Source organism: Neopelma chrysocephalum, unplaced genomic scaffold (assembly GCF_003984885.1).
Source record: "Neopelma chrysocephalum unplaced genomic scaffold, ASM398488v2 Primary Assembly neopelma1_67, whole genome shotgun sequence".
Lineage (NCBI taxonomy): Eukaryota > Metazoa > Chordata > Aves > Passeriformes > Pipridae > Neopelma > Neopelma chrysocephalum.
In genome coordinates, this window is record NW_020897726.1 from 3,363,453 (window position 1) to 3,386,167 (window position 22,715).

Sequence of the window (22,715 nt, forward strand, 5' to 3'; positions counted from 1 at the left end):
GCTGTACTCTATTCCTACACACCGGATGGAGTAGCTCATGAGAGGAGTGGGAATACCTGATATTAAGATCATCTTTTATTAAATTCATGGGATACGCAGTTTTATTATTCTGACTTAGTGGAGATGTCTTGAAATTTCATACTGCCATATAATTCCTGATCATGCTTTTATATTTTCAAAGCTGCATCAGACTGGATGGTTGCACATGGAAATAATGAGAGACCTCTACACCACACGTTTGAGCATAGTTATGACCTAAAAGGACAGAAAAATGTTTTCAAGGTTTTTTGGTATCTTCTGTGAAATGAGAAGATTGCTTTTTGCCATTGGGCTTCCCAGTAGAGATGTAGCCATGTTTGAAACATTTCCACTGCATTCCACAGCCTATTAGAATATTTAAAGCACAGATGGGCACAAAGAATGAACTACACTTTCCCATTGGCAGCTCTTTCCCACAGCTCCCTTAATGACTTCTCAATGGATAACACTGAGATTCTAGGGTTTGGTTCTCATGCTTTTTTGGGAGGTGTTCTCGAGCCACATGCATTGCGGACAAGAAAAGTTACCCCTTCTATGCCCGTAGGGACACTCTGCGTGTATTTGTGGGCCAGTGCAGAGCCATAACTCAACTGCTCATGGAAATATGGACATCCTCTTTGTAAAGTGCTCTTGCAATAATTTGTAAAGTGCTCTTGCCTGATTGGATTCAGGTTGACTCAAAACTCCAATAATTTGTCTGTGGAGAGTCCCTAAGTGAAACTGAAGTCTAACAGAATTCTAGACTGTATTTCCCTGCAAAAGCTTTAAATGTCTATTCATACCTAAAATAGAATAGATACTGGGACAATGAGTCCAAAAGAGGTTGGCTGATTCAGCTTTCCAACATTGCTGCCTGTCCTGCCAACAAGAAGAGGATCCAGAGCCTGCAGAGCGTCATCTCAGGACATTGGAAGAGGAGGCAGTAAACGTTGACCAGTTCCTGCTCAGCCTTCAGCCAACATTTTTAAAACTTTCGCTATTTGTCCTTGAGACAGTCTAGTTTCCCAGTGCTGCTGTTGGCAGTGGAATTAGGACCAGGAAGGTTGCATAAGGCTGAAAGATGTGCTAACTAGGTCTTCTCTCCAGAAAGGGGGCTTTGGATAAGTATCAACAACTGTTTCACATACAGAGTGGTCCTAGAACGTGATACCTGTTTTGTCAATATGTTCATTACCGGTACTTAAAAATCAGTGTCACCCACCTCTACTCCAAAAACAAGCTTCCTGATCAGAATAGCTGAATGGTAGCAATACTCAGCCTCAGGACCTTCAGCACAAGGGGATGCTGCTTCCACATCCCTTGCTTTTCTCATAATGGACTGCATGAATATGAGTTTGCCTTATAAAGAGGAAAAGGTTCAAAGCCCAAAGCAAAATATAGGGCATTGGGCCACCTGGCACAGGCAGCCAGGACTTCATGTCTTTCTGTCCTTAGCATTTGCAAAGCTAGCAGAGAAAGGGGTTGGGTTGTCTGTGTCCCTTTTCATGCTGTTATATGGCATTGTCACTCGGGCTCTGTGGAGGATGATGAGGCTATCTGCATCATCTTGTAAGGATTTGGACCAAACCTCGCGACTACATGAAAGCAGAATGGTGTTGAAATACCCATTTTGATTCTGGCAGCTCTGCATGAGTCTGTGCACACATTGGCAGGTGTGAGGACACCTGCAGAGATCCCAGTCAAAATCTTTGACCTGGTTTCAACTGGAGTTTTCAACGCAAATCAAGGTACCAGAGCTGAAACAAATAAGTTCCTATAAGTGTTTTGGCATCAATGAAATTTTACTTATTCACGGACACTTACCATCTTGAAAAAGCACCTCCTATCTTTCCATGGGGCAATATCTTACAGCATATACACCAGTTTTGACAGAATCAAGTTAACTGTTGTGAACATGAATTTATACAAATCTCCCAGGCTGAGCAAGACTGACTATTTTTGTAAAATGCCAGGAACAAAAATATTAAGCAGCAGGGGAAAAGTTCTGGTCGGACATGAAAGGTGGCAACTTTACTTTTAGCTTCCAGCACTGCTGGATCTATTAAAATGTTCACAGGGACTCAGCTCATTCGTATTTGAGGAATGTCCTTTGAAAGCACAATAATGCTTCTGGCAGCAGATTTTGCTCATGGGACAAATACCTTTAAATTAAACATACAAGAGTTCAGTCTTCAAGATTGAAAGGAAGATTGAAATAGTCTGGGGTGGCCTATGCTATTATGTACCTTTATTAAACTCTGAGAAGCCAAAGAGGCATGACAGGTTTTCAGGGTGCTGGAAGGTTTGCAAGGCTCTTGAAGGGCTGCTGTTGCTTTTCTGAAACACTACAAGATACAGATGGGTCAGACACAGCAATATTTCCATTTTCTTTCAGGATATGGCAGTAGAATTTCCCTGTAATCCCTAGGGTTTGCACTTCTACTAAATGACAGTGCAGAACACGCTATTAGCAGAGATGCCAAAGCCTAGCTAGTGTCTGACACCTTAACCTCCCCAAGAATTATATTAAAGTAGTGAAAAGATCCACCACAGGCTCTATTTGTAGAACAGCAGGGACCTCTGGCACAGCAGACAAGTGGGTCAAAAAAGATTGCTATATACAGCAACTGTCAGATGAAATCAGTTGGCTGCTCAGAAATTTGTTTCTTACTATTTCTGCAAATGCATCTCAAGCTTCCTAAGACACAAAGTGGAAAGAGATGATGAATATCATGCATTCCAATGACCTGCTTGATTTTAATACACAGTTAACATTTTCTTAGCATGTGGTAGCTGTGTATTGACCTTTACCTTGCACAGGCACCCTATGGAGTGCTGCTAAATTACAATTAAGGCATTTGAAATGAGGACATGGGGGCATGTGATGATTTTTACACCACTGATGAACCATTCAGTTCTGTTCTTTCAAGCTGGCGCTGACTAGCAATGCTGGTATCAGCCTTTTACCTAGCGCCAGAATCACACCATGCTTTAGCTTTGTAACAGTGCAGTTGGTGTGGCTGCTCAGGCTGTTGATACTGCAATTGGCGCTGAGTTATTTTATGCCAATAGTGACTGTACGTGTGGAGTTGCACTGCCTCAGTATAGCTGTAAGCTTGCTGGTTATTTGTGGGAAGGAAGGGGTTTGAATCCAGACAATTCTAGTTGAGAATAGGGATCTTTAACTATTTCTAATAACCCAATAAAAATCACTGATTGGTTAGAAACCAAGAATATATCACTGCTAAGGTCTCAGGAAGAAGGTGCAGGAACAAAAGAGCAGGAATACACACAGAAAGTCTACAACAATGCACTATAAAAGAGCAGACAGAACTGTGCGCCTTATAAATATATGGCCATTGGTTCACACAGTATGAAAACACAGACATTGCTGCAGGACAGGGTAGTGCCTAAGCTGGCTACAAGCACACAGCATTCTGGAAAGCGCCGGCAAAGAGACATCACTGCAGTCAGAGCAAAGTCATTTCATGGCAAAATGTAATATTTTAACATTCATGCAGAGAAAAACTGTCCCTAAAGACCCAGTGACAGCAAAGTCCACTGAATTACACCTACATCCCAAAGGCTGAGCCAACCCTTTGGTGAGTCTATCCTGCTGTTTCCAAGTTTACTTCTGGGGAAAAGGTGTGCAGCTGTCCTGAACTCAAGGGCACTCTGTCAGCCTGTGTCCATGGTGACCATACCTTGTGGTGCCAGCAGCTCAGAACGATACATTGCTGGAAATTTGGACTTCAGTTTGTCATCTGGGTCCATTTTTCCCACAGTCCTGACCTTCCCTTCACTGAGGGTCTTTCGAGTGTCTCAATAAAACTGAGAGAGTTGCCGTGCACATTTGGAGGTGAAGTTCTACAGCAAATGAGAAAAAGAATAAAAGAAATTCAATGTAAAACAAGACAATTAAACACTGTTTATTTAACAATGAAAATCAGCACTTTGAGGGCTGTGAACTGTGACTTGTGATACTTGAATGTTATTATACCACAAGACTCCATTTGGTCACAGTCAGTGTTCCTGTATGCCCTTCCCCCTCAGGCACACTCAAAGGCCTGTTCCTGGCATGAAGGATTCATAAGCCACCAGCGTGGGCTGCAGATGCTCTGTGGAGAGCAGATCCCCACTGCAGTGACTGCAAGTTCAAGGCAAACCCGAGCATTTTCTCCTGCACTTGTCCTCAGGGGCAGCTGAGGACTCTCAGGGGAACCTTAACAATGGGCAAATAAACAGATGCATATACAACCCCAGCCCAGGCAGACATGTGGCTTTAGCAAGCTTGGATGGAGGCATCCAAGAGACCCTGACACAGCTGCAGAGAGCTGGATCACAGAGGTCTCTGTAACCCAGTTGTCTCCTACTTTTCTTTCCAGCTGTTTGAAGCTCCACAGGTACCTGACATGTTGTGCTGTGGCCGTCATGGTCCCCTCTTGCGGGGCACCTGACACAGCACCTCCATGCTTCGCAGACGTACCTGAGTTACACACTTGGTGTCCCCTTAAGCTTTGACAGGGATTGCATCCTGCCTGTAGAAGATCAAGAAGGAAGACTCCTTTATCAGCTGAGTGGGGCACACTATCCGCTGTTGCCTGGCCATGCAGCGAGTGTGAGAGGGTTTGATATCAAATGGCACTGAGTTCTGCTTGGTTGCTGGCACCAGTCTGAGCACAGGGAGAGCTGCCCTTTCCAACATGGGGCAGGGAGAAGGGCAGAGAGGCAGCCCTGGCTGCCCTTCAGTTTCAGGTGACCTGGGTGCACTGGTGAGATGGTAGGGAAGTGACTTCAGGCAGGCAGGAGCAAACTGCAGGCAGCACCCGGAACAGACTTAAATATGGGCTTGGACTTTGATGCAGCTCCTTCCAGCAGCCTGGAAAAGGAGGGAGAGCAGTGGCGTGACCAGCCTGGGCGGCTCTTGCTGACTCGACATAAACATGTTTTTAAGCTCCCGGTGCAGCCAGCATGGAACAAACTGTCCCAGTAGGTTCCCTGCTTCTGGCTCAGGAGGCTGCCAGAACAACGCCCAGAGGCACCACTGCTTCCTGTGGCCTCCAGTCCTGGCTGAAGCAGGCTGTGAGTATACTCAGTGTTTGTCCTTATAAAAAGAAAGGGAAAATAAATGGATGGAAAGCTGTAAGCAGAACATAAGATCCAGCAGCTAGCAACTGAACAGCAGCTATGCGTTTCCTGAAGAGTATTTTTAAGGTTTATAATTGTTCCCTTCTTATTTACAGTGCTGTGTCCTTTTATCTAGCACTAGCATTGCGCAGGCTGGAAAGGTAAAAGACCTTTCCCCAAATCTTCGTTCGCGAAGATGGGCCATTATTATTATTAGCTGCCAGTCTGCCCTCTGCTTAAACCAAGCTACTCATGTCCAAGTGTCTGGAGCTCCACTGACTACGGGAGGCAAGCTTCGCTTTTTCAGGCTCCCAGTCTGAAACAGCTGGAATAATCTTCCAGCCATACTGAAGCAGGCCCTCACATTGTTTGGGGTTTGGACACTCTTAATCCTTTTTTTTTTAAAAAAAGCCTCAGCTGTGTGAAATGAGCATAAGCTGTGGCTAGTCACTGTGGTGTGCTATTAAAGAGTCCTGTCCTTCTGTCTCCAGACACGGGCAAAACCCCTTTATTCCACTTGGGCTCGAGGTGGCCAGGGACACAAGGACAAACTGCCCGCTTTGCAGAACAGGGTCACACTTATACCTCAGAGACAATGGCACCTAGACTTCCCCAGCATGGACCTAGGCTTTTGGTCTCACCTGGCTTGAACAGAAAGGGTAAGAGCTGACCTCCCTCTGGTCTGGAGTGTTTGGGGCTCAAGGTTTTCCGATAAGTTTCCAGGGGCTGTACTGCATCACATAAGGGGGATGGGCTGAAGCAAGAGCTGTCAGCCATTTCAGTGCATTTAAATTGGCCATATGTGCATGTGGGCGGAGAGCTCAGGAACACATGCAAACGACCAATATGATCAGGCAAAATGTCCAATTTATTATTTAAATAAGTCAACTTTTATACAGTTTAGTTTGTTTTGGGCACCTGCTTACAACAAGGTGATTGGATAGCTCAGTCTGTACACGCGTCTCATGTCTCCAGTTCATTGGACCTGATGTTCTGTCCACGCAACCTGAAGTCATACTTGGCATGTAGAGGCCTTCATAATTAGGGGCTTTCTGAAATCTGCAGGTGTACCTTTATCTGTACTTTCTCAAGGCTTTCTTGCTATAAACATACTATGTTCTCAAACCTTATAATTAGACACACAGCTAACAAGTATAAACATTACATATTTTCACACAGTCTATAAGTATAAACATTACAGCTTACAACTTCTAAAGTTATGTCAAGTAAGGCCTACAGAAATGCAATAGGAATTGTTCACACAATTTGAATCCTGCAACATGTGCATACACGTGTTTCTTGTTCAACATATCTTGAAGGTCTAATTATATTTCACATAATTCTCTTCCTCCTCTATGTATGGCACTTGATAAATTGCTCCAGTACAACATGTGCCATCTTGCAGACTTCATGGGAGGTAATACAATGAGGCTGGCCTCTTGTCTGGTCTTGCACTCTGAAGTAGGTAAAAATTAGTTTGCTTGCTGACTCCTAGAGACCTTCAGGGGTGTATGTGTCTCTTCTACAGATCAGCAGCTCAAACCATTTTGGCTTTGCCCACAATTCAGAGGTGTCAACAGGAAGCGTGTCACAAATTTCAGTGGATGCTGTGTGAGGTCTAAAGATGAATTATTACTACTCTAATATCTATCATTTACATTGGTTAATATGTTGATTCCACATTATATTATACTCTTTTATTGATTGAAAATGTTAGCATATATTAGAAACAAGTTACAGAAAAGAACAGTGAATTACATCAGCAGTTCTCAGACATGTTTATAGACAACCCATTGATTCATCACCTATATTCTGTGTTCCATATCCATATTCTATTTAAGAATAATTGCTTCTGAATCTATTATATCAACAAAAAAACCCGCCTATAAGTGAAATCTTAACACAATTTACACCAATATACTGCTATTCGTCTAGAAATGCTTACCTTATTTTAAAACTCCAAACCTTCCAGTGTTAACATACTTTAAAGAAATGGTGAAAAACATGTATTTTACCCTTTCATTGTCAACAGCTTTGCTGCAATCTTCTTCTGTTCTTATGAAATGAAACAGCCCCCTTCTGAAACAGCATGCTGTTGAGAATAGACCTTCTCCCCCAAAACTCTCATTTCCCGAGGCAGTGGATGTATTCATTCCTAAGAAATGGGAGGACCTGCAGTTCTTCTCTGCTCTGTTTGACTGCTATAGTGCAGATTTAAAGGAAAGACACATTTCTGTCCCTTAATATCAATAGTCACAGGTGAGGAATGTCATTCTGCTGCAACAATTCATTGGAGAAGGATGAAAACATCTCTTTTGGGCAGCTCTGAATACAAATTTCTGTAATATAATTTCCAAGGTTTGCCTGCATCAATTTATGGCACTCCACTGAATAGTTTTGCCGTTGTTCCAGCTGTTCTCACATGGATGTTGTCATTCAAAAGACAGAAGCCTGGAAATACGTGAAAGGTGTTACGATTTTATTCCTCAAGTGAACTGATCATCCAGTGGACTCAAAAAATCATCAAAAGCTTTTGGAAGTGTGACATGCCTCTGAAGCACAGTTCCCATCCTTCAGCTACAGAAGACAGGCTCAGAGGATGCAGAGCCAGGCATCAGCAGCAGGAGTAGGAAGAAGAGAGGAACAGTAGGGCAAGGCCACAGAGGCAAAGCACGGGAGGGATTTGGACCAGCAGAAGACTTCTGGGTATCTACACAAATAACATGAATAGTGAAAACTTAAGAATGTCCCTGGTCAGAGCTTGAAAATGGAGCTTCTTCATTGTGTGTTTATGTAAAACCTGAGGCAAAGGTGATTAGAAGCAAGGGAAAGTTGTCCATTGAGATCAGGTTTTATAACAGGTCCTAACTAAGCAGAAAATGCTTTTGTGTCAACACAAACATAGTTTTATGCCTGAGCAAACAGCTTCCTGTGGTCTGTGAAGCAACAACACGTACCTGGTAACACCAAGAGTGGTCCAAACCAGCTGATCCACCCCTGCGTGAAGGTTGAATTCCACCCGTAATACCCTTTGTAAGCACAGCCTTGACTCTGGGTCATCAATACCCTTTGCAATGCACATTTACTAACAGTGCTTCATGCCACAGTGATTGGAGGAGAGGACAAGCAACTCTGGCAGGTATTCCACCCTGTTGCCCAGTTAATTGGTTAAAAATCAACCAGCAGTGTTGTGGGCAGTGAAGCTGCTAGGAAGAGAAAAACACTCAAAAAAAGAGCTTTCAATGCATTTGATTTCCCAGTATGCCTCGTGGTATTTAACAATCAGCATCAGTTACAGTTAGCTCCTAATTTTCTGTAAAAGTTCCACCAAGTAATTGGTATTTCAATGTCCCAGGAGTAGTAAGCATGGCTCAGAGCTCTCCAGCTCTCTACTGCCCTGTGGACTGCAGAGTGATGAGCCTCATGCGGTCTCCTATGGTCATGTGACACCAGGACCAGCCCCAAACCCAGACAGATCAGAAATGCCAGTAATGACAAGCTGCACAGATGCAGCTCCAGTCTGACATAGTTTCTGCCAGCAGCCAGTTCATCTGCAATGATCCCATTGGCTTTTGCTGCAGGATAAATATTGTCTGGGATTTTCCATTATCTATCCACCCGGCCAGCAATGAAACAGCAGTGATGCCATTTTGAGCTCTGTATTTCCAGTCTCCCACAAACACACAAAACTAGTAAGGGAACTTGAGTCATTTACCTAAACGTAAACTTTCACTGATATTTTAGAAAGCCAGGAGTGTCCATAAAAGGTATTTGCATGGGACTGGCAGGAATGACAAAGGACCTGTGAAAGATCTCTGGTCTTCCAGAGTGACAGATGAGAGACAGGCAGAGTACTTCAGGCTTCTTCATATAGCACGAGGTATCTATTTTTAGGTAACTGAATTAGCTGGGAGTCAGCTCATATCTGATGCCATCTGAACACAGGTGCCTACATGTGCCCCAGGTGTCTAGGGTCCCATTACAGTCTGTGGAATTCTGCCATTTAAGGCAGGATCACTATTCGGACACCAGAAGTAGGTGTCTGCTTCGGAAGAAGCTGATACTTTCTGGGGTCCTCTGGATATATTGACAGTGGTCATAGGGAGCTTAGACACCCAACTCACACCTCAGCACACACATTGAGACCTGTACACAGTATCATGATAAGGTGTCATACTTGACGTGCTGAATCTCATGCCAAGGTTCTTGGTTTTCAGGCCCAGTCCACTACTGTGAGAAAGTACAGAAAGCCCAACCTATAAACAGCAATAAAAACAACTATTTCTTTTTTTTTTATTAACTTGATTTTCTTATTTGAGCCTTGCAGATGGGGCATATTATCTGGATTAACGTAACCTAAAGTATGCCTGTCCTAAACTAGAAACTCTCTGTCACCTTCCAGGAGGATGCTCTGAAGCACCAAATAGTGGGATTGGTGGTCACTCCTCTTGCTGTATTTCCTGCATCACTGTTTTGTCTGGGTTTTCAAATGGACATGACATCAGGAGGGCAGCATGAGGCTCATTCCTCAAGGCTGTCCCCCTCACACAGCAGGGAGTCAGATAGGTCCTTTCTTTTCTTGCCTCTTCCTGCTAGGAACTGCAAAGCAAGAGAGTGACACAAGCAAGAGGGAAATCTGTGCTAATTCTACATAGGCCAATTTGTTGCACTCTGTTTTGATTTTCTTTCATAGCTGTGGAAGTAATATTGAGGAGAGTTTGTGAGGAGCAGCTCCTGATACCACATACATATTTTTCTGCTTATATAAAAATCTTATATTACTGAGAAGCCTCAGGCTCTTCTGAAAACCCAGGACTGTATTCCAGCCTCTTGCTGTGCCAATCACATTCAAGACTTCGAGGAAGAATTAAGACTGGCCATGGGGGGTATTTCTGCCCTTTCCTCCCTTTGAGATGCATGGAGAGAAGCAGGACTGACTGAAGCTACCTACCAGCTGTGTCCTTTTTTATCTCTTTGCTGACTGTGAGGAGCAGCAGCATTTGGCTAGGTACTGAGTCAGTCATTCTGTCTTGAATGTACATGCAAGCACAGACATGCAAAGCCACCTTAGGGCCTGTAGTACAGGATCAGGACATAGGTATCTAAAATTGTGTTGTCAGTTTTTGGGAAATACAAACCCAAAGATGTTAACCCAGAAGTGTGTCCCTTCCTCTCACCATCCCCACCTCCAAAAATTATCTGAGCCAAGGGGTCGTAAACTGCCAAGTTCTACGTCCCATTTGCCAAAACTGCTCAAGAATTTAAGGGCAGAAAATTCTTGGGTGTTATACTTGATCCTCTTAAGTCATCATTGCTACCATAAAGTGGGAAAAAAAAATCTATTTTTCCAGTCCAGTAGTGTTTCTTATCAAAGGTAGCAAAGCTTGTTTTGTAATAATGCTTTGGGAAGGACATTATTGCATGCTAAGGGCAAAGTCTAGTGGATTTAAAAACTTGGTTAAGTGATAGGAAAAAGATGATAATGAACAACTGCGAATCAAGACTTCAGGGAGATTAATCTGGATGCGTGCCCAAGGCACCAGTCACACAATCAGTGTACACTTTTTAGCTAATGATCTGGAAGATCAAACACGGTGCTTTGGCGTGGTTTCTGTTGACATCAGGAACCTGACTGTGTAAGGTCCTGATCAGGGGGCAAAGGGCAAAAGTGCAACATCTGCTTACCTCCTGTGAAACCAGAACTGTTTGGCCGTGGGTAAACCTGCTCATGTCAGTGACCCCCTGATGACGTAGCAGCAACCCAGGCCCCGCATCGCTTTGCTGAACCAGGATCTGGTGCGTGGCCTCTGTTACTCGCTGGGTTTGTGTAGAAGGAAAAAAAATAACCACATTTCTCTTTCTGGACTGCAGGAGCTTGGCTGGGACTTATAGCTTGTGCACAGTGAGCTGTGGAGACCTGGGCCTGCTGCGCCCATGGTTTCAACGTGGAGCTGCACAGCAGCTTGAGTAAATCCTGCTGCACTGCAGCATCCCGGCTCCTGAGCCTGCCATGGGCAAGGTATAGAGTGCATGTATACATACTTCTGCTTGGAAAAACCTGAGGGGAAATGTGCTAGTCCTGCCTCTAGAGACTGCAGGACAGTGAAAACACAACAGGTATTTTTGTGGTTGGTTTCCTTTTGTTTTCCATAGTAGTTTATTGAAGTTCCTGGTGTACTTTAGTTCTGGGTTGTTTCTCCCAGCACACCTGGCATACTGATATACATCAGAGTGGTACATTTCTGGAAATGAGAAAAGTATATACCATCTGATCTGCTTCCCTGGCATTAGTTAGAAAAACCTTCAGGTAAAATCCACTTTTACAAGGGCAAACTCAGCACACAAGGCTGTCACTTGTAGGCTTACTGCCAGCCACCCACAGTCAAGCTGGTTTTCACCTCTCCTCTTTCAGGTAAAGTATACATGCATTTTTACAGTTACTCTATCTTAAAATTAAGAAGATGCAGGATGGTCCCAGGCCAACACAAGTCTGCTAAAGTACCAGTTGTAGAGACTGTTCTATCATGCCACAATCTGATCCATCTGGTCACTACCATTTTCTTACACATCAGCTATTAAGAGTCAGCTGTCCCACTGCTTCAGAACTGAATGACAGTCTTCCATTTAGTCTGTGGAAAAACTTATTTGTTAAATAAAGGCATCCATGATTGAGTCTATTTTATGTAAAACTAAAACTAGTGGTACATTTTCATATTCTTTAAAGCTGAACAAAACATAACTACTTAAGAGCGTAGAACATGCAGTGATGAAGGATTCTCTGAAGATGGATACTGTCCTAATCAGAAAGAGTAAGATGACGCATAAGGTGATGCACTAGGTTTAGGCACAATGTAACATCTCAACAGATGAAATATTAAGCATAAGCAGATCAGTTTCAGGGTTTTCTCTCCCCTGTTGTATCTGATACAGTTGTTTTGCTCAACTCAATTTTATAACACTTCAAAAAGGGCCTTGTCTGGGTCCCCCCCAGGTTGCACTATGATCTGAGAAATGCTTGTTGCACTAGCCTTCTTAGAAAATAAAGATTCTAGACAACCATTGATTGAAAAGATTTTATTATAAAATTATGTCAACATCTACATCCAGGTAAAAGACTTAAAACTAGAGCTCTACTTTCAGAATAAAAATTCAGTGAATGCTGGAAAAGGTGCTGTATTATCTAGGTAGATAGACCTAATTTGTAATACTGCAGAGATTCCACATGGGTTCCTTAAGTGCTATACACACCTCTGACTGCATCATGTATGTGTTTTGCAGCTTCACTCTGCAAAAAAAATTAGACATTTCTGCAGCACCCATGTACCTCAGCTGCTTTGAAACAGAAATTACAGCTCCTACCTGGAGCAGCTGCAGCTATGTTACAGGGGCACCATCATATCACAACTCATATTCAATGCCTGGATGCAGACAGAAAGCTATAAATTGTGATTACTTGACAACAGTAAATACCTAGGTATGTGTTTGTGACCTTGTATTCCATACAAAAATCAACAAATACTCAAATATATTACGGCAGTGAAAACAGCTTTTTCACACCTGTATACTCTAGACAAAAATACTTCCGTTTTACAAACAATTTCATTCACTGAGCTGAGCTCAGATACATGACCTGGTGACCTTTGGTGACTGTAGCTTATTCACCAGGATAAAGACAGCCTAGATGCAGTACTAAAGTCATAATTCTCAGTAGTTATCACCAACACATATAAATTTAGTTTTTGAAAGAAATGAAGCATATCAGAACACTATTTTATTTTTGATTGAAAAATCTATCCCAACAGGATTTCTAGAAAACAAAAGCAGTTCCATTTTTCTCTCATTCCTATTAAAAACATTTTAGAATCACAGTATGGAGCGGCTTTCTTTCAAAAAAATACAAATCTGTTATAGAAAACTGTCATACAACTGAGCAAGATGCTTTACTGTACTTAAAACTTCTTGCAAAGGATCACATACACCTGAGATAATATGCTAATTAGTAAAAAAAGTTCAAGTAATATTATACAGCCCTGATGAACTTTAGACTGGCCATCTTGGCAATAGCTTAACACCTGCTGTTAAGTTTACTTTGCTTACAAAAGTGAAAATGCACAAAGATGTGCTACGAAGAATCTTACTGAGAACAGAATACTTCCCCAACAACCCTCTCCCACTGGCACTGTTCTTCTGGGAATTCCCCCTATTTTGCTGTTCATAAAAGCTATTCTATAGTTTTCAGTCCTGCTTGCATTTTGAAACATCATTTCCTAAGCCCCTTCCATTGCAATGAACAGTTCTTAGAATAAATTTAGAGTTTCTACACCACTCCTGAAAACTTTTCGAACAAACCTTCAGTGCTCATCACAGCTTTCAGGGTACAGATTCCCCATGTACCTCTTTGAGCTAGTGTGGTCCAATACAAATTTGACAAAGACAATTGGCAGATTTCGGTTTAGTGTACTGAGCCACTGATCTTCTAACAGCACAACCAAACGAAACCCCAAACCGCGTTTTACACATGCTGTTTCCCACAACATGCTTACACAATACAGATCACAAAACCTTTCTGTTCAACCTGTACGTCTGACTTCAGTTCTTGGAAAGTCCTATCTGACTTGGCACATGCTCTCTAGAGTACAGGGATGCAGGCTAGATGCACCCTAACCTTAGAGCTGGTATAACCAAGTAGCTTTCCGTTTCTTTCCAGTACCTTTCTAAAATATCCTGACTTTCTTCTTAATTACCTTATGCATAGAAGCCTTACTTGGTTGGTTTTCCATGAACAGCTTAATATAAAAAAATCTAGCAAAGTAACTCACAGAGCAAGGCATCACATAAGAATAATTAATAGAATACTTTTTTTTTAAATGGGACTTCCTTATATACGGAAAACACTTTCTCCCTACTTTCCAGGACTCCCTCCTTTCCAGTCGGGCTGTATTTGAATGCTGTTTGTATCTTGCTACAAGATTGTCATATTAGGTACATCTTTTCCAAATATTATAATTATAGCTTTAAAATACAGGTGTTATCTGCCTACCTGAGAAGTTCTGTAATAAGATAAACTGCTGATAACTATTCTAGAAGAAAAATATGTATCAGCACAACTTATGTTTATCAGTATTCAGAATTCAAGCATTAAACAGGACTTAAAAATTGCACAACTCTACCACACCAAGTCTTTGATCATAACAAAAAAAAATAGTCTGATTTTCCTCTACACACAGATCTTTAAAGATATATGTGCTGCTATTTTCCTTATTCTGAAGTCCACAGCAGGATTTCACACTAGGTGCACACAACCTAGGTGATAACATCCTTATCTTCTTTCTCCTCTGTCAGTCCTGAAACTTGCTTGTTTGGAGGTAGATGAATACTTCCAAACGCTGCTCTTTTTGAGAAGCCAGCTTGATCCCCTTGGGTGCCTGGATACCAACTTCTCTTCAGAAAGCTGCACTCTGTTTTGATACATTCTTTGGGTCTTTGCTTGGGACACACCAGTCATCTGCCTCTGAGGTAGCTTGGTAATGCTTGGAAGCTGATTTATTAAAAACTGGGAGTTTTTCTATTGAGTCTGTTGATAAGGCCTAAAGTCAAGAAGAAAGAAGTTACTTGGTTTTCACCTCTCAATAATGTCACTTTGCAAAAATTCATGCAGTATGCTTAAAGTGTTAAGCCACTGACACTACAAAACAGTTATTTACAGAAATATTTCTACAATGGATGTGGTAGTTTATGTGCTTCAGTATCTGTGCTTGTTTTGGATAATTTAGTGGGACAAATGTAGTAACACAGAATCCTATTTATGCATTTTTATAGGCCTTAAGCATTACTCCCTAACATGTTTGCAAGATAGCCCAGGAATGCATGGAAGAGAACTTTGATTTACAAAATTCTAGAGAAGCTTTAAAATATGTTCTTTCCCTACTTCCATATTTTGCATATAACAAAAAAATTCCTATCCTATTGGGAAATTGCTAAATAGAAACGTTAGATATATAAATATATATAGCTGAACTGTCTTTTCCTCTTGTACTACCGCTCTGGTTGTGCTGCAGTGTGTTCAGAACTATGCTTTCAGTTTATTGGAAGAAATTCAAAGAAAGTCTTTCCTGTGAGTAAGCATAGAGAGTAGAAAAGAACATGTAGTCCTATTTGCAGGTTACTTATAAAAAGAGTAGTGTGTGTTATATGCTTGGTGTTCAAGATTACTGATAACTGGATCCCATATATGGGCTATATGGCAACTGTTGAACAGCACCAGTTCAAGGATTTAGTTTATGCAAACTTTCTGGTTGCCACAGAGTAAAGACATCAGATCTGTAGCTCACACCACTGACTTCATTCTCTTCCAGTACTTTGTATTCCATGAACAAGTAAAGAACATCTTAACACAAGATGAAAACTAACATGACTCTCACTAGTAGTTTTTCAAGTAGACTCCTTAAAGCCAAGTGACCTGTTTAATTCTACCTAGCAGTTACTGGTATTTCTTTAGAAAAAAACAAGAGCTACTCACGAGCAGAGGATTTGTTTACCTTAAAATGACACTGAGTAGTTACCTCACTGCATTAATGGTAGGTATCTGTTATTTAACTAAATCAAAATACATACCTTCAAGTAGATAATAGCATCTGTTCCATAACCACATATGGAGTAGAGATTTAGATCTCCTTGAAAGTATTTAGCATACAGACGTGAAATTGGCAAGCCATACCCAAAGCCAGCCTGAAAACAAAGTATACGATAAAATTAATTATTTTTTTACTATCTCTTACAGCTTAAAGTTAAATAGCTGCAAAGTCTTCAGAGATTTTAAACTTCTAGAAGTCCTTTGCACTTCCTCCTCTTAAAAACAAACATAAATCTCTAATAAGTTTCATACAGAATACCAAAACTGACCATTAAAAAAACCAAACCCACAAGAAAATAAATCTTCATGGAAGAGGGAGAGTTTAAATGTATGTCCCACTTTTACACAGTACATTTCTGTATTTTCCCTCCTCTGTTTTTGCTAGTACAGCTTGATTAGTAAAAGGAGCTTGCTACTGGGAGATAAATATTAGTCTAAAAGCCTGTTCCAGTTGTGCCTGCCTCTGAAAAGACAGCATAATTTACAATAAATTTGAGAATTGAATAGGAAGTGAAGACCAAGTACATTAGTGTCATTGGGATGCAAGGGAAAAAAAAAAGGAGGGAGGGTTAGATTCAGGTTGTAATGTTCTTTGTTTACACCTTTAAAAACATATTTCTGTCCACTAAGCTAGATATTAAAATTCTTTTTCAGTAAGTGTTATTTAATACTTATGAAGCTCAATAATCTTTGCATACCCCACAAAGCAGCAGGGTGGACATAGCGTTTCATCATTAACCCATAAATCTGTCCAACACTTACAGCAACCTTATTACCAACATGAGTATTGAAAATATCTTACAAAAGGAGTATTTCGAGCATCATTCATATCGGGCCTTGGTGCTGTGGAATACATGTAGCTAAACAGCTGCTCAATTTTCCTTACTGGAACACCACCTCCTCTGTCTGAGATCTGATTTAAGAGAGAATGAAGTTAAAATCAATCATGTACTAAGAACGGTATTTAAAATGCTGTTATTTGAACACACCTTTCCAATGGTCATATATGCAAACACTTGTTTTGCAGCTTATTATATTACAGTTAGATAACTGTGCCACATGGAGGCTATCAGAATGCTCATATGCTCATAGTATCTTTGATCTGTTGCCAGAGGCCAGAAGATCTTTTAATAGAATTTGCTGCAACATATGTAACCATAAAGACAACATTAAGTCCATATTGTAGTAGGCCAATAAAATACCTTGATTGCCAAGTCTTCTTTTCCTAGAACAACTGTCACTTCAATTGGAGAAAGGGTTGGACTGTTTTCTTGGAATTCAACAGTTGCCCTCATTGAATTCTATGGAAAAGAATGTTACCATTACCAGAGATTGTTGAATCCACGCACTTCAAACCATAACCCTGTTATGTAGAGGCTGAGCACAGTTACCCTCTATTCCTATCAAAAATGTATCATTTTACCATAACAAGAGCAGAGGAGGTCTCACACCTAAAAGTGTCTAAGCATAGCCAAGACTCTTCTATGTGTGAAAGATTACTGTTCTTGCCTTAAAGTCAACAGGTTTCCAGAGAAGAGCAAAGTTCAGCAGTTGCTAGAGGTAGCCAGATTTCTGCACCCCATGTTGGCAGCATTCAAGCTCAGTCTCATTCACAACTTCTAGATGTATTGGCCACTCCACAGAAAAGGCATCAGGGCAAACTTACACTACAGATGTAATCTCTAAAAGCAGAAGGCTAGTGGTGGTCACAATCCCACATCCCAATTTCACACTCTCTTTCCCTTACCCTGTCCCATTTACCATCACACAAAAGGGTTCAAATGTTCTCTTACAAACTGCAATCGTACTGCCAAGACTATTTCCCCAAATAAGAAAACCTTTGAGATCTCACTGTCCTATGCTTTATTACTTCATTCAGGTCTAGCTAGAGGTTTTAAGTGTTGATGCTCCAGCTCAGATTACTAAGGAAAGAAAAGAGTTTATACTGACATACCTTAAAGAGCTCAAAAAGCATGTGGAAAAGATGAGATGGAACATATACAATGTTAATTGGCTGTCCTGGAGCTTTTCCTAGAGGAAGGGAAAAATAAAAATAGGAGTTAAAAGGGCAATGAAATTTTTTCTGTATTGTATCAAAATTCTACAATAAGCAAGTTGCCAAAGCAAACCAGAAAATATATCAACTTTCATTTTTGGTTTCCCTCCCTACAAAATGGGCAAACAACTTTATGCATTCATAAGAGTGTTTAGATTGCAATCACCACTTGCTTAATTACAGTTTCTTTTCAAATAAACAAAACAAATATGAAGTATTAACTCCCTTTTAATAGATAAAGGATTTCAAATATTAAGCAGACTGCTGAAATCAGACAGATGCAGGCACTTAGACCAGAACCAGCATTTCAGTCAGCAGTTCCTCATCCCAGATATAGAGCTCCTCTCTAGCAACAGGTTTCTCTTACTTTTCTCAAATTCATAAATGGTACCTCAGAAAATCTATTTTTAAGATATATTGACTTTTGAGTTCTAACCCAGGAGATTAAGTGAGGTGCCTATAATAGAAAATGAAGAGGAACTTGGCCAACTGCTATGTACCATTAAGGTTGCAGAATTGGGAGCCTTTTGATTCAGTAAGAGCAGGAGCTTGGCTACTGATAGGAAGGCAGTCATAAAAGCTCTCATCTTACCGTTCACTTGAGTAAGTTTCAGTTCTGGAGATGTTAAGTAATACTGGTCACACAACAACTTCGAACTTTCATAAGCATCTGAAATATTTATTAAATATGTGAAATGTAGAAGTTTATTTTTAATACTCGGCAAAATCCAGCTTTTAAATGCATTAGCTGCTAAAGTGTTACAGAGTACAAGACTGTGTCTCAAGGGAATGATAACATTGTATCCACTGTATGCATGAAAAATTGAGAACAAACAGGGAACTACAGCAGGGCGAGAAAATCTTCATACAATTTGATAATTGTGTAGAACTGATGCATCTGTTATCTATCAGTAGACATGACCAACCTCAACATCTCAGACAAGTCAAACTCCTACCTCATCTATTACTTGCTAGAACTTAGTCCAACACATTTTTTACTGCTACTTTGGATTTTAAATTCTGGCCTATAAAAGCTTGTGCTTTCAGCATAGATAGACTGCTTTCAGCCATTTCAATTAAAGCCAGTCAGCATCCTGGTAACCAACATGTTGGTTACCCAAAACTGCTTGCAATCAAATATAAATACTGATCATGAAAAGAAATGTCAAGGATTTGAGAATACATACCATTCACTACTTCGACAACATCACAGCAAGGATCAATACTTCCAATGTGTCTTGGATGCCCTGAGCCAGATTTATCATCAAAAAGGAGAGCTGTTTGAGATGAAAATGATATGATATTTAATCCCAAATATTGTATTATGAAAAAAGCCTAAAAAATTAGACTAACACAACATGATCACAACATAGATCCAAATAAAAGAATTAATGTTTTTAAGGTTTTATGAGTTAAAATGCTATGTACTGCCAGCAAACTATGTTGGTTTTTCTGTAGTTCAACATCTGAAGGTTTTTCAGGTGTAAAGAATTACATATCTACATATTGTACACCAGACTTATTACAGTTAGTCTGTAGTCTAGAAAACAAGTTCTCATTACTTTCTTAAGTGATAGATTCAGTGTCACACAAAGTTATCTGAGGCAGATCTCCAACAATTTCAAGAAATGTTTACATTAACTTGTTACGCCTTAGGTTGAAGTTTTTCCTCAGGTAAAGATTTCTACTTACTGTGTTGGTTCATTAGCATCCGGGTGGAAATACGGCTCATGTAAAAACGATCCAAAAAATACTGGATGTTTTGATTAGTGACAGGATCTACTTTAAAAGTGTCTTTGTATTCAATTACTCCTTGTGCCATTGTAGGAACCACATCATGATGTCTGTTTCGGACTCTAATTAATGTATCTATAAAGCTAGATCAAAAAGATATTTTTAGAACGTTATTCTGAGACTACATAGAGACAAGCTTTGTACAATGTAATTATCTAATCCAGCAGCAGCACAGGTAAGTGCTTAACGGCTTTAATATTAAAATACAGTCTACTATTTTCATTCTTTTAAAAGTAATTCCTCACTGACTTAAATCAGGAGAGTTTGTTATTTTTAATACAAAAGGTATAATTATTAGCCATGTCAAATTCACTGCCTGTTTACTCATTTATGTGAGCAGATACGTGAGAATGTGAGGAAAGGAAAAAGATCCCTAGCTGACATCTTGGAAAGAAGTAAGGATGTGACTTCACAGATAATTTTTGTTGATATTTTTCTGTCATGACAGTTCAAGGGGCAGTATGACCTTGAAACCAAGCTGTAACAGCTCATATTTATTTGCAATATTGCTGAACATCATCAGAGATTTAAAGCAGCTTGCTCTATGCAGAACACTTTATGCTAGATTATCAAATTCAGCTCATGACAGCTGTCAGTCTGAAGTCACAATATTACAAAAAGTAGAACATGAACTAAAAAGTTCAAAGAAACAAATTATAAGCTTACTCAGATAAGACTTTTTGGTCATCTGGGCTTTTCTGATGGAACTCGACCAGCTCCTTCAGGCTTTGGATGTACCTATTAAAAAAGAACACAGGAAATATATGCTATTAATTTGATTTTTCCTAGCCTAGGAATGTGAAAAGTACTTTGCCTTGTCCACATCATTACTCTTAACAAGTCAGCTAGGAGTTTGAAGTATCTTTGAAGTATCAAACTTCCATCCAACAGTGGAATGACAGATGGACACCTCTTGACTGCCTGGATCCTAAAAGTTCTAAAAGTCTTTTCTTGTGCCTGCCATGCAGAAAGGAATCTAAACCCTCACTTTAGGTACACAGGATCACCTTAAAATTCTTGAGAAGAGACATACTTCAAAAGAAGATCCAAATGACAATACTGATCACGAAGTCACTTAAGCAAAATTTTTCCAAATCTGATCAGCTTTGGCAGAAGCTAAGCAGTTGAGTCTCTTGTACTAACATCTGACAGTCTTGACACATACTGCAAAGGCACAACTGTTTGCTATATTAAGAACAGTTTCTAGACCTGACTCTAATACTTCTGTCCTTTATGTCAGCCATCCTGGCAAATGCTGCAACTGTGCCAGTAAACAAGGTTAAATCAGATTCAACCACTCTGTCAACTGCAGAGATTATGTTAATTGAATTCTAAACACTTGCTGCACAGGTCAAGGCTTTGGAACAGAAGCTCTGTTAGTAATCTGAAAGAATGAAACAAGTATATAGCCCGCTTTCCCATTTTTATGTGGCTCTGAGGGTCTGTAATGCTATAAGAAAACAGAACACGTCCTCTTCTCTCCCTTCTTAAAGAATAAGAAGTGAGATTTGCTCTAACAGCGACTTCAAACTGCTAAAACCCCCCCACCTATTTAAAGGTAACAATATAAACATGTTGGTTTTAAATTTTCTTTAACTAAGCTAGAAAAGGACAGTGTGTAACAGTTTGCAATTCAGCTTTGATGAAGGAATTGCATTTCTAGTGTATTTTGTTATGTTTTCTACTATTCAAAAAAGTCTGTGACAACAAAGTTGTCAAAGCTGTGTTACTTTACACGCTGAATTCAAGTAGTTCATACTTACCAGCTTTTTACTAATTGTACTGATGGAGTGCCCAGTAATTTATCAGGAAGAAGATCAATTTCTCTCAGTATGTTTGCAAACCTCACGGGAAGTTCTTGTCGCAAAAACGCAAAAGAAGTTCTCTCACATGCATTAGTTGAGCCTATGAATAAATCCAAGATAAAACTTTTGTTTAAGGAAGTTTCAAGATGCAACTACAAAATACCGGCTCTCCACAGACTTCAGGACGCTGTTTACAGGATGGCAAGACACAGTGCATTCCTGGGAGGAATACCTGTACAGTTCCCATGTAGACACGGGTCTTATCTGTAATCCTTTAAGAAGCATTACAGCCTCTGTAAACACAAGCGTCTTCGGGGTGACGCCTGGCAGTGTCATGTGCGCACAGCCGCCCCAGCTGCCAGAGCGATAACGGGATCTGGGAACAGCGCGTCCACTTCGCCGAGGCCGATGGCTCCTCCCGATACCGAGTGCGCTGGGCACGAGTACGGCCCGCACACCATTCGCCTCTCGGTCCCCGTACCCCACGAGCACCGCCGAAACAGCGCTGTAGCGCATCTTCAGCTCCGACAGCGCACTCAAGTCACCACCGCCCGGCACCTCAGGCTGGAGGTGGTCACCCCAGGCGACCTCCCCGCCGCCGCCACCGCTCCGGGGTCGGCAGGTCCCCGCCGGGGCTCGCCCCCCTGCGCCGCCCTGGCGCTGGGCAGCCGGGCCGGGGCGGCAGCGACTCCCCCGTGGGTTGAGCCTCCGGGCGATCCCCCGGGCTCGTCCTGCCGCGTGGAAACAAGCCCCCGAGTGCTGGTCTTGAGCCGCCCCTCCGCCCAGACCCTCCCCTGCTCGTCCCGCGTCTCACCGAAGTCCAGCAACTGCTTGATGGAGAGCGGGGAGGGGGAGAAGCGGGAAAACTGCTCCACCTCCTGCGGCAACCGGCTGCGGCTGCTGCTAGCGCTGGCCCCTGCCAGCGGGGCGGCGCTGCGCAGGGCGATCCGTGCGGCCTTCATCGCTCCCGGGGCGGGGGATGCGTGGCAGATGAGCGAGCGGTCTGTCAGTGGCTCCGGGACTGGCGCTGTCCCCTCGCCTGTGGCGCGGGGCTTCACGTGGCGCCTCTATTTACAACCGCAGGGGGCGGGGCTCCGACAGGCCGCGCCCCCGCCGGAGCGCCTCGTGACAGCTCTGGCGGGGTTCCCCTTTCCCCCGCCGTCCCGTGGCCGCGGGCGCGTCGCCAGCCCCGCGGGGGAAGCGTCGGGGGCGCCGGGGAGGCCGTGGGGGAGCCGCGGGGCCGGGGAGGCGGAGCGGGGGGAGCTGGCCCTGCGCCTCCCGC

At 41.8% G+C, this 22,715-nt stretch overlaps 1 protein-coding gene and 1 long non-coding RNA gene across 2 annotated transcripts; both read right to left on the minus strand.

Moving 5' to 3' along the window:
- Positions 1 to 2,264: 2,264 nt before the first annotated feature.
- Positions 2,265 to 4,805, minus strand: LOC113968308. The gene is made up of 3 exons (XR_003534475.1): positions 4,505 to 4,805; positions 3,723 to 3,885; positions 2,265 to 2,363 (listed from the first exon to the last, which is right to left on the minus strand). It is a non-coding gene; the product is annotated as an uncharacterized LOC113968308 (long non-coding RNA).
- Positions 4,806 to 12,204: 7,399 nt separating this feature from the next.
- On the minus strand, positions 12,205 to 22,459 carry PDK4 (pyruvate dehydrogenase kinase 4). The gene is made up of 11 exons (XM_027684591.1): positions 22,248 to 22,459; positions 21,392 to 21,533; positions 20,295 to 20,366; positions 19,527 to 19,711; positions 19,022 to 19,111; positions 18,427 to 18,504; positions 17,733 to 17,809; positions 16,981 to 17,079; positions 16,581 to 16,691; positions 15,760 to 15,873; positions 12,205 to 14,732 (listed from the first exon to the last, which is right to left on the minus strand). The coding sequence occupies exons 1-11, from the start codon at positions 22,393 to 22,395 to the stop codon at positions 14,589 to 14,591; spliced, it is 1,260 nt and encodes a 419-aa protein (XP_027540392.1). The 5' UTR covers positions 22,396 to 22,459; the 3' UTR covers positions 12,205 to 14,588.
- Between the last annotated feature and the right edge of the window lie 256 nt (positions 22,460 to 22,715).

Coding starts and splice junctions, on each gene's coding strand:
- PDK4 (XM_027684591.1), bottom strand. CDS start 22,395: ATGAAGGCCGCACGGATCGCCCTGCGCAGCGCCGCCCCGCTGGCAGGG. Junction 20,367..21,391: donor GTACAATTAGTAAAAAGCTG/GTAAGTATGAAC, acceptor CTTTTTTAATAG/GTACATCCAAAGCCTGAAGG. Junction 15,874..16,580: donor ATGCTCGAAATACTCCTTTT/GTAAGATATTTT, acceptor CTTTGTTTTCAG/GCTGGCTTTGGGTATGGCTT.